General features: G+C 36.4%; 1 protein-coding gene and 1 pseudogene across 1 annotated transcript; one reads left to right on the top strand and one right to left on the bottom strand.

The window, feature by feature from the left end:
* Positions 1–463: 463 nt before the first annotated feature.
* Positions 464–2,846, bottom strand: tspan34a (tetraspanin 34a). Its single transcript, XM_057332130.1, has 7 exons — positions 2,784–2,846; positions 2,455–2,670; positions 2,304–2,378; positions 2,087–2,194; positions 1,871–2,002; positions 723–815; positions 464–580 (listed from the first exon to the last, which is right to left on the bottom strand). Exons 1-7 carry the CDS (start codon positions 2,838–2,840, stop codon positions 530–532), a joined length of 732 nt encoding a protein of 243 aa, XP_057188113.1. The 5' UTR covers positions 2,841–2,846; the 3' UTR covers positions 464–529.
* Positions 2,847–8,597: 5,751 nt separating this feature from the next.
* On the top strand, positions 8,598–9,943 carry LOC130553071 (B-cell receptor CD22-like; annotated as a pseudogene).
* The last annotated feature ends 2,910 nt before the right edge of the window (positions 9,944–12,853 follow it).

Genomic DNA, 12,853 nt, shown 5'->3' with positions numbered 1-12,853 from the left:
AAGAAAACTTTATACTATTTTAAAGCAGAACAGTATTAAACTATATTAAAAAAAAAATGTTAACCACATTTCACAGACATGATGTGTAAATAGCATCAAAAGACTTTCAGTATTATTGATGTCATTTAGATTTTTATCAATGATAGAAATAAACACACAATGTAAAGATCTTTTTAAAAAATCTCACTTTATATATCATTGCTTTTTTTACAGAGGCAGTTTTTAACATTCATTCAGAGTAATATTAAGAATTCTGTAATGTTCTTTTAATAAAGACATGTTTCTCTTCTAATCTGTTGCAGTTGCAATATTCGACACAAGAATAACCTTATAGTTGGTTGTTTGGTTGACTTTTATTATGTAAACTTTTCCCCCAAATTGTCCTCACCAGTGTCTCTTTACCAACATGACCAACTGTGTAGCAACTGTTTCCATTTGTGTAGCAGATTTAATATTGACATAAAAAAGAGGCGCTGAGATATTGAACACAACAGCTTTACAGTAAACATAAAAATCTGATGCTATTGACTCATTTTCGTACATTCCTGTAGAGAATCATGGAGACGGTCATGGCTGCAATCTGTCAGGAAACAACACTCTACTTTACAATACAATACCATCATTATATTTAACATTTACATGCTGATTACATGACATCCTGACTATTCATAATATCTGATGTATAACTCACAATTTCTCAAACTGAAAATGAGAATATTTACCTCTAAAGCAGCGATGCCTATAGCGACACCCGCCAGCAGAACTGTATTTTCCTCAATCAGATTAACAAACGCCTGGAAACAGCCCAGCACACGCTACAACACACATCACACAATACTCTATGAAATGACAGGTATGCAAATGTATTAGTATCACAATTATTTTATTCAAAGAAAGAATACTTCTTTTGTGTTCCACAAAGATCATGTGCAGGTTTACAACCACATTAGGGAGAATAAATGATGAAAATGATTATTTTCGGGTGAGCTTCATCTATATTGTTTATGTATCATCTGGTATCCAGAAAATAAAAGTCTCGGAGGAAACCGAGCACTGTAAACCCGGATAAGTTGGCAATACTCAAATAAGCAGGCAGAACCTTCAAATTTTGATTGCTGTTAAGTTAAAGTTCGTAAGAAATCTTAGTTAGTGCGATTTAAATATTTAATTTATCCTTTTTATGAAATTAAATAGCCAGAACTTAAACAAATAAGTACCAAAATTGCATTTTTAAGTTAACTAAACTAAATTCTTTCGGTTTCCTTATTTTGCATATTCCTTACTCTTAATATGCATAAATCAAACACCTTGACTTATGCAATCCAAAATGAGCAAGAAGAGACTGATCTCAGAACTGACATTAGAACAGTTACTGCTCACTGGTGACATAACACGTTACAGGTGAAATGTAGCTTCGCAGAGACTAGGCACATGCACCACTCTTCTAAACAATGGTAACCACAAAACTGAAAAATATGTCAAATTCTTCTAAATATCTAAGAGAAGTGAACATTAAACACTAACAAGTCTTCAACTTTACTAAAAAGATATAAAACAATCATATTTTTTAAAATTTACTCTCCTAATGCAGTCTGACGCAAAGCATGCTGGGAATTGGGAATCCTTCTTGACCAATTGTTGAATTAGCATGTTTAAATTAAGTAAGGAGGAAATACAATTTTTGAGTTTTATTCAAGTTAATCAAAAATAATCATTATACTTTACTCAAAAGTAAAAAAGTGTTTCACGAACTTAAAATATTTAAGTAAGTAGAACTTTTTTATAAAATTAAGTTTACATTACTTAATCTGTTTGATTATTTTGAACATTTGGGTTTACAGTGAGGATGAGAAAGAATTCTGCCGCTTACCGCCGTCTGGACTGAATTCTCATCACAGGTTGTCGAAGTTCTCGTGCAACACGTCTCGGGATATAATGAGGTTTTATTTACAAACTGAGATGCGGTGAAGTCGGTGTAGTTGTGATATCCACAGCAGTGCAGCTAGAGACACACACAAACACGACGGTTCTCACGAATCCTTCAAATGTTTATTATGAATCAAACACAAAGACGACGGTGTGGTACCTCATCCATAGTGTTATTCCAGACGGCGGTGAAACTCTCGTCCTCTCCATATTTATCCTTGAGGCTTCCAGCAACTTTCTGTCCAACGTCCTCCAGTAATTTCTCAGCCTGGAACGATATATCGAACATGTAACAAGATGTGTGTGGTTGTCGTTTAGTAAAGATTCTCTATAAAATCATAACTGAATCCATATCCAGTGATGACAAACAACTGTACCAAAGGCTCAAAGACAAAGAGCACCACAGCCGCTGCCACCTCCACGATGAAGATGATGAGAACGATGATGAAGAACTGAAAACAAACGTCTGTGTTTATTTTTCTCTATGAGACTGAAATCTAAAGATGTTTAATGACGGGCAGCACTCACAGAGAGAAGCATACACCTGCTCTCCTGTATCGCCCCACAGCATCCCAGGAAACCCACGAGAGCGAGGAACACACCCACCGCGATCAGCAGGTATCCCACATTGGTCAGCTGTGCGAGCTCAGGTGGAGCGTCTTCGATGTGCTCTAAAAAACCCAGAAGAGAGATCTGATCCACCTTCACCCAGATGCCTACCGCAAGTATCGCGGCGCCTGCCAACTGCAATGAGACGGAGAAGATCATATTTATATTAGAAAGTTATATTAAATAACTAATATTCATCATTTTTATTTTTATATGATTGTGTCCAAAAGCAGAAAGATCTTCCTTACAAAGATGAGGCCATTGAAGACAAACATGATGACTTTAAGAAACCCATTGCAACACATTCTGGTCGATTCCTGAACAAAAAACGTTCTGTTTATACATTTTAATAGCATTTAAATGGATGTTGATTTAAATAGAGAACATACTCGTTTAAGATATTCTTACAAAACTTGAAGCTGCAATTTTCTTTTGTGAAAAATCTGTTTAGTCTCCTTCCCCCAATTCACTCAATAATAATGATTTATAATTTGAGCTGACCGGTATGATTTTCTGATATGCAAGAAACTTTTCAACTCTTGTAAAGTTAAAAAAACATGCAGTTTCATTTTTTTAAACACAGATGGCGACAGAGACACAAAAGTTACAAATTCCAGATTTTATTTGCTCATAAAGTAATAATGTCACACTGACAACATTTTTTAATGTTTTTGTTTCCATGAAATTCTTTCATTTAAAATCGTCTTTATTCTTATATAATAAAAGATCCGTGTCTTCAGTTTAATGTTTGCCATCTTTTGTTTACCAAAACCGTCTAAAGACCAGGGGCCGGTTGCATAAACTACTCATACTAGTCTTAGAAGATAGTCATCTCATTTTTTTCTTCAAGACTGGTCATACCTTCTCTAAATCAGTTACGTAAAAAAGTTGATTGGTCTAATTGAAATATGAAAAGTAAGAGTGATTAGTCCTAACTTACTGCTTGTCAGTGAGACTAGTTGTTAAGACGCTGTAAGTTTATGCAACTCAGCAGCCTTGATCAGTTTTATGAGCATCCTCATATTCAGTCATAAATGAGTGTCACGTGCCATCACAATGACGCACGGATGCAAATGAATACATAAACACACTATTCTTTCATTTATTTCTCAGAAGCTGTGAACTCTTATCACAGACCGCTCAGGGTAAAGTCCACCTGTGTTTTATCATCATCTTCTCTGAAATGATTACATCACTGATTCGTAAGGAAGTAAACTAGTAAAAAGCTTGGCAATAAATTTACGTCATCATCCCATAGACATTGAATGAATTCAAGACTGTGAGTTGCAACACAGAAGATGATAAACATTTGAATCAACGTTTTGATGGCGTTTGAATAATAGAACAATATACAAAGAACAATAAAGATCTTGCTAATGTTAGTTATCTGAAAACTCTGCTAATCTCTAACTGGCAAACAGTCAACTGCTGGAATAAGAAATACTGAATGTCTCTTTATAAATAACTTTCTGAGAAATGTTTAACTATGCCAATAAAAACAGTACTGAATTACGTTAATTTGATGTTAAAAACAATCCTTTAATTCCTGGACATAAAAGGACAATATGTCTCTCTTCTGATATTATTACGTAGCAGTTTAATTTTACTTTTTCATTAAAAAAAATGTCAAATATTTAACAGTCATGATGCTTATATAAAATTAAGTCTTACCTGTCCACAGGTGAGTGATGATGTGTAAAATGAGTCTGAAGCAGCAAGAACCTCTGAACTGAAATTTACGCTGGGGGCGGAGCTTAGACGCCAACACACGTCATTCGTTTTTTCTTAAATGATTTCCTTTGGACAAAGTTCAACTTGGGCTTTAATGACATGAGATGTTTCAACAGAAATCAACTGAACATTAAATCTTGGATAATCAACTTTTTAAATATTAACAGTAATTATTACATTAGGCTACATATAATTTTATAATGCGCACAAACCTATTTACTTAGAATAAGTTTACTAGCGGGATCAAGTGCCTTAAGTTCCCAAAACCATACAAAAAACTGCAGTCATTAGAGCTGCCAACTTCTGCAAATAAAAATAATGGACATATTTCTATATCTTTGTTCCATATGGGAAACAATATTGTGTTTTATGTCACATTTTTAAATACAGTTCAAACAAATGTGCAAGATTGCTGCAAAAATGTTGGGTTTCCATGTGTTTTCCTAATTAAATGTATACTGTACAGAAAACTTCTGCATTTTTACATTTAAAAAGTTTTACATTTATTTACATTAAAAAATAATCCAGTCACAATTAGTCCCTACAGCAACTACGACCACACACGCATATATTCTATATGTAGACATTATTAACAGATAATATTTACTAACGTTACACATTTTTTAACGCTACTCTATAGCCTACACCCTACAGCCTCTACAGGAGAAACTGCATCCGTGTGCCAACCATAAAAAATGCCAGAGTGATGCCGGCGATCCCACAATCCAACTGGACAGCCGAACGAAAACGCTCTTCTCTGGTAAAATGGTGCGTGTGGAAATGGTGTTGCCTGCAAACCCGGAGGCTGCATTTTCGGGACTGCATGTCTAGGACCCTAGGTTTTTAGCGACAATAACGGAAGCGAGACGATTGAATCTGTGTGTTTTTCTGGAGTTGGGACGACAATAAGAGAGTGATTATCAAAAATGTTTTCGTTTAAAATGAAAAACAATTGTGAAAATTTTATTTGCAAAGTTAATGTAGCTGAAGTGAGTTGATCGTGAGTTGCTAAATAGTCTTGAATGCATTATAGCCACAATATAAGCTGTAAAACGAGTTGTTAGTATATTTGTTTAATGAAACCGCAGCATTACTGGCAAGTTTATGTTGATTTAGTGACTATGGGATGATTATTAATCCTAGGCCTAGCCAGCACAATAAACTGTTATGTGTTCGTAGTGAAACCTTGTTAATACTCATTGTTTTTCCATTTTAAAGGGATAGTAGTTCACCCCAAAATGAAAATTCAGTCATCATTTACTGACCCTCGAGTTGTTCCAAATCTGTATAATTCTTTTGTTCTGATGAACACAGAGAAAGATTTTTTGAAGAATGCTTATAACCAGAAAGATTTTGCCCCCCATTGACACTACAACCTTCAAAGAACAAACACTATTATTTTCATATTATGTCAGCAGAGATGCTTGTTGGCAAAACATTATTGATAAAGTTAATTAAATTTACATTTAGTCACTTAGCAGACGCTTTTATCCAAAGCGACTTACAAATGAGGTAAACAATGGAAGCAATTGGAACAACATAAGGACAACAAAAAGTGCAATAAAACTTGTCTCATAGCCTACCACAGTATACAAAGCTAAGTTTTTTTTTTTTGATAGAAAGAGTAGAAAAGAGATAGAAGTCAGCTGATCAGTCAGGTGTTGATGGAAGAGATGTGTTTTCAGACGATTCTTAAAGATGGCTACAGAATCTGCTGATTTTGTAGCAGCGAACAGATCATTCCACAAATGGTGAACAGATCCAGAGAAGGTACGTGAGAGAGATTTTTTACCTTTATGGGATGGCACCACAAGACGTCGTTCATTTGCAGAGCATAGGGATCTGGCGGGTACATAAATCTGCATTAGCGAGTGAAGGTAAGGGGCTGCCGAACCAGGTGGTCTTGTAGGCCAGGAGCAGAGTCTTGAATTTAATTCGAGCGACTACAGGGAGCCAATGTAACTTAGTGAAGAGAGGAGTGACGTGAGCTCTCTTAGGTTCATTGAAGACCACTCTTGCCGCCGCATTCTGGATCATCTGTAGAGATTCACAATTTTGGTTCATGATAAAAACATTACTGACTATGAAAAGCTAACCAAAGACAACCACAATCCACGTAGATCGTAAATCATAGCAATCCCTTGAGAAATGTCCTCCCCAATATGGCGTATCGCAGCAACGGACCAAAGCGCTCAATCTACGGTGGCACTGATGAAAACCAAACCAGCACTTGCTGTGAAGCTTGCAGCGTTGCGCAAGACTCTTATGACAGCACTGCACTTTCATCATGTTTGCTATAGTCATACAAGCAGAATAACCAACCACTGACTCCCAGAGGCGTGACAGCTAGTGTACGCTCAGATAAAACCATGTCCCGTGCACTCAGCTACAGTGTTAGATGGTGCTATCCATACTTTATAGGATAGATTATATGTGAATGAACAGTAGCGCATTGCAGTAGTCCAGTCTGGATTGAACAAGAGCCTGGACTAGGACCTGCGTAGCATGCTCGCATAGGAAAGGTTTAATTTTCCTAATATCGTAGAGGATGAATCTACAGGTTCCGTGAAGTTTAGCTAATCATCGATCACCACTCCCAGGTTTTTGGCCATTCTGGTAGATGTGATGGTTGATGAACCCAGTTGAATGGAGAGATTGTGATGAATCTTTGGGTCGGAAAGTTTTTGCTTAAGTCTTGCACCACCTATTGTCTTATGCCTCAACTCAACTTTATTTATATAGCGCTTTTTACAATTTTCATTGTTACAAAGCAGCTGTACATGAGACATATTGACTATAAGCAAAACAATTAAAGTTGTACCTGTAAAAACAAGAAAAAGGTGAAAACACAGAAGACAGACATACCCACATACAAAACACTCCACACACACAATATGCACACGTACTAACACACATAGACATAGACACACACACACACACACGGACGCGCGCACACACACACACACACACACACACACACACACACACACACACACACGTACACAGACAAGTACGTGCACACACAGACACGCACACACACACGCACAGTGAGAGCACACATTTAAGATAAAGGAGAGAGAAGCACATAATATAAATAAATTATAATAGTTTAATTATATATAGTATAATTATATATTAAACTATAAATTCCTATATGCAATATTAATGAAGTAAAACTTTAAAATTCTAAAGCAGTCCCCCCGGCCAGGCAAATAGAAACAGTATGCAAACGGAACCCAAAACTCTAATCGAGAAAAAAAAACTCAGGAGAACCCAGGCCCAACCAGGGGATTCCAGTTCCCCTCTGTCTGTCGGTCTTCTGCATTTGATGTTCTTTGTGCATGTGCTTTTGCGTTCGAGGATGTTTACTTCATTGAGGAGGTGTGTTTGATCATGCCGAAGCAGCTCATGTTCCGCTGCAAACTTTCGGGCATCCCGCTAACCTCCACTATCGTCTGTGAGGGTGGTGGAAGATCGAGGGGGCGCCAGTTTTTCAAGACGCTGATTGGTCTAAGAGGAATGATGTGCGTGCGACAGGCTGTCAGGCAGAAACAACAGTTTTCTATGCGAATAAAAAAAGCAGAAATCACACTTCGGTTGGAAATATGTGTTAATCACGTGATGAGAGGCAGAACTTGTGGACATTTTCTTATTTTACTCATATAGTGTTGGCACTGGCATTGAGCGGTTGTGAAATAGGTAAGAGCAACATTTTTAAGTATTTTCAAATTTATATGACAAATATTTTATGTGTTAAAATGATGTTAAATCTGGTATATATTAATGTGTAATCCGATGTGTAATCTGAATATATTTATGTGTAATCCAATGTTTAAAATGAATATATTATGTGTAATCCATGTTCTAATCTGAATATTTTATGGTAGTATCGATGTCTAATCTGAATATATTATGGTGTAATCCCGATGTGTAATCTGAATATTTATGTGTAATCCCAATGTTTAATGAATATTTATTATGTGTAATCCGATGTCGTAATCTGAATATATTTATGTGTAATCCATGTCTAATCTGAATATATTTATGTGTAATCCGATGTCTATCTGAATATATTATGTGTAATGATCGTCTGATAGGTGACTAGAAGACCCTGTCTTTAGGATAGTTACAAGCATTCAATGTTTAAACATAAAATGACTTTTACTGTATTGTTTTGGTGCTTGCATTACGTCACAATGTAATGGTCACAAGAGCAGCTGTTAGCTTTATAATGTTTTATATAATAAATGATCGTATTTGCAAGTTTTTTCACATCATCCATTTTTAAAAGTGTGTTGAGTGAGTGGTCACTGGTTTGTGCTTTTGCTATGGTGATGTCAGTCAGAGTGGCTCCTCCTCTCCTCTGATTCTCCTGCTCATGATTCAAGGTGAGTAACTGATGTCAAATCAATCACTTCAGTCGTGTGATCAACACATCTTTATCATCTCTTTATATTTGATCAGTTTGCATCATAGAGTTTGTGTTTTCTGTCAATTGTGCAAAAGTTGTTCAGTTCTGCTTTTCTTCAAACACTCTCCAACCACAACTGTGAGACAAATATACTTCACACTTTTATCAGAACTGGTGTGGTATTCACCAGAAACTGCTGCTTTTGTCCCTTTCAGGAGTTTATAGTGCTGATGATGGTCGGCATGTGACTTACAGCTCTTCACACATCTGTGCACTGAAGAACTCAACAGTGACTATAAACTGCACTTACACATACCCTACTGGACATAAGATCAATACAGTGTTCTGGACCAAGATCGACAGTTCTGATCCTCCAGATCTGTCTAAGTACTCTGAATACAAACAGAGGATTCAGTATCTGGGAGATAAACAGCACGACTGCAGCGTCAGACTGACGGTGATGTGAGACACACAGATTCCACGAGTACTATTTCAGATCATCACTGATCAAGATTATAAATGGATCGGTAAACCTGGAGTGACTCTTAATGTCACAGGTGAGAGTGAATGAGTGTGTGATGGGATAGAGTAATGTGATGTGTTGAATGACATGAGGAGGATCAGTGTTGTGTTGTGTTCAGATCTTCAGGTGGAGTCTGAAGGTGAGACAGTGATGGAGGGACATTCAGTGACTCTGACATGTGAAAGCACATGCAGTCTGACTGACACATCAACATTCATCTGGTTTAGAAACACACACACATTAAATGAGAGAAAGAAGAAACTCATCCTGCCGTCAGTTAGAAGAGAGAATGCAGGTGACTATAGCTGTGCTGTACAGGGACACAAACTCACATCACCTCCTCGACGTCTCCATGTCTTCTGTAAGTTCACTCTCAATTCTTTCATTATTCACTTAAGCCGACTCATCACTGATCTACTGAATATAATCTCTCAATAGATCCTCCAGAAAACACTCATGTTGTAGTGAATCCTTCTGGTGATTCAGTGAATCTGACCTGCAGCAGTGAATCAAATCCACCTGCGAATATCAGCTGGTTTAAAGAGGAAACATCTGTAGGATCTGTTCACAACTACAGCTGGTTTAAAGAGAATCAAACATCATCTGTAGGATCTGGACAGACGTTCAGCATCAGTCACTTTAACTCCAGTCTCAGTGGATGGTTTTACTGTGTGGCTCAGAATAAACATGGATCTCAGAGATCAGATGCTGTTTCACTCACTGTTAAAGGTGAGAATCGGTGAATCTATGTTTTCAGTTTGTAAGGTATCTGTAACCATTTTTCCCCTTTAAAATCTTTTATTATGGGGGAATGTGCCACATTTTACAGTGATTATATCACGGGGCATTCTAGACACAATGTTCTGTTTTTTATGGTAGAGGGATTTATGTGGCGTTAAGAATATATTGTAAAATAAACATCAGCATTATTTTGCTTAATAACATCTGACCATGTTTCATGTAGGAGGAAACATTCTGTATGTGGTTGCTGTGGTCGCGGCTGGATGTGGTTTATTCTTCATTCTCATCGTTGTGTTTGTGTGGTGAGTTTATTCTGCCTGTAAGATACACAAAACTATCACAACACACCCTGTCATTTTACAAAATTGTGTATTTCTCTTAGTCTTAGTCTTGTATACAATGCTGTACAACTCCCCTGTGGTAAACTAAAATGCTGTACTAAACCAAATTCAAGTCAATGTTTATAATTCTGTATTACAGGAAGTGCAAACGCAGACCTGATGACATCAGACACATGCAGGTAAAAATGAAACACTAAACTGACCGCAGATCAGTAGAGATATACTGAAGATTCCCTCCAGAATGTGGACATTCATACTTCATGATTTCTGTATTTCAGTGAGTTTATCTGCACTGTATTAATAGCTAAGAGGTTTATTAACAGTAGTTTTTAATATTTTTGACTGGTAATGTTAAAGCTTTAACTGGGAAAATAAACTGTTTCACGTGAATACATCTCTGAGATTTCTTGTCTGTTGTATTGTCTCTTGTATGTGTATTTATTTTATTTTTTACTTATTTATTTTATTCATTTTTGCACCTTCTACAAAACCCCAAGAAGTTAATTTTAAACTGTACATTACATTATTATTGTTTTTTTGTTTTCTCTCATTGTAGGATGATATTTATTCCACTGTAACAAAGAGAGTCTCAGAGACTGAATCCAGAGATCCTGAAGAGATCCAGTACGCAACTGTCTGTCATCTCAGAGTGAAAGACATGAAGACATCAGAAGAGACAGAAGACGTCTATGAGAATTCTGCAGTTCACCAGCATGATGCTGCTGAGAGGTGAATAATATTCACACATTCATGAAATAATAAAATATTTAAGGTTGGACCAGCATCTACAACCTGATCTCACGGGAATTCGTAACTATTTTACAAGGTGGCTAATTCGTATGTACTTTGTGAATCGTACAAAAACGTACGATTACTATAAAAAAGCAATACTGAAGCCCCACCCCTAACCCCGCCCCTAAACCTAACATCACTGGCGTGAAAGCAAATCGTACTAAAATGTATGAATGAGATATTTTAGAGCCTAAAATAGTTACGTTTTATCTACATCTATAAAGTGCACACTTAGAAATATATTCTTCAGCTTCAGTGTTGCTTGTTGTTTTGTGTCTGTTTATCTCATATGTCTCATGTGTTTATTTCACAGATCTGATGTTCAAATGATGGAGGATCAGTCTTTTATTTACAGTACAGTCAAATGCAAATGATCAGGATCTTTGGACCCAGAAAGTAACTTGTTGATTTTGTTTTTGGCTTAGTTTAGGTTCCTAAAAGCTCAAAAGAGGAAAATAACCTGCATATGCTGGATCGGTATGTTTTAAAGCATGGTAGCTGGTTTGAGCTGGTCCTGAGCAGGAGCTAGTTGCTTATGACTGTAGGACCAGCACGTGACCAGCTCAAACCAGCTACCATGCTTTAAAATATACCTAACCAGCATATGCAGGGGTTTCAACTTGTGGTAATGTTTGCAATTTTGGCACTTTTTATTTTGCTATTTACTGTTTGGGTGCTTTTCTGTACATTCTGTACAACTGTACATTCCACTCTTTTCAAAGGCAACCTGCGAACAAACTTTTTTAAATGTAACTTTTAGAGCTGATTTTTTTGGTGCTAGATAATGTTTTCTTATAGAATTAAGATTTTAATCCTGTCAATAAAAGCATTAGTATTGAAAGTATCTATACCTGAAGTCTGAACTTATCATTGCTTTTGTGCATTATGTTTTTGGATGTGTCAGCTGCATGTTGTGGTCATGGCCCTTTTGAGAAAACTCAATTTTGTCCTATACGTTAAGCAACAAGGTCGATCTTGATAAAGTGTACCAACATACATGACATAAATTTTAATACAAGTATTATTTGTGTGAATTGTTTTAAGGACAAACCACCTGACTTTGTCTGGCCTGGAAAGTTTAAAATAGTTCGAAATGCTTTCGCTTATTGTCTAACATGATGGAAAGAAGTTTAGCATGCTAACACATTTGATCATGAAGCTAGCATGTTTTGACACAAAAATATAATGTTTTAGCCTGATGATTAAACAATGTTAATACGCTATGTCGTTACATAAACCTAGCATACGGGAGCACATTGATAACATGTTTAACATGATGTTAACATGTTTAAACATACAGCTAGCACAGGTCGTATGAACAACAGCCATGAAAATGTTCGTAGGCATCATTGAAAGCGTGATGAATACATTTATCAGGACTTACACTTGAAAAATAGCTATCTGCCTTTTTAATTTCGTAACTCTTTATTAACTATTTGACATAGTTCGATATGGTGATGGGTGCTTTCGGAACAGGCTTCATGAAGCTTCGAACCCCATATCGAATTTTTTGTATTGAATCAGTGTTTCAAAGCGCGTATCAAACTGGCTAAGTCACGTAATTTTTAGTGTCATTACTGTTTCAAATCTCAACGACGTTTTGCCACTAGGGGGTGTTGATCTGAAAGTCAACTCTTAAACCAGTGTCTATAACTGATTTAACTGTAAATCAAAAAATAACCTTGTTTGTAGTGATCTATGGACAGTGATCATTTCGGGATAAGCATCACTTAATGTGAAATCAAGCCCAAATTTACTAAACAAACAGAGCCATATGTT

Source organism: Triplophysa rosa, linkage group LG4 (genome assembly GCF_024868665.1).
Source record: "Triplophysa rosa linkage group LG4, Trosa_1v2, whole genome shotgun sequence".
Taxonomy (NCBI): Eukaryota; Metazoa; Chordata; class Actinopteri; order Cypriniformes; family Nemacheilidae; genus Triplophysa; species Triplophysa rosa.
This window is presented reverse-complemented; position numbering and strand designations above follow the sequence as displayed.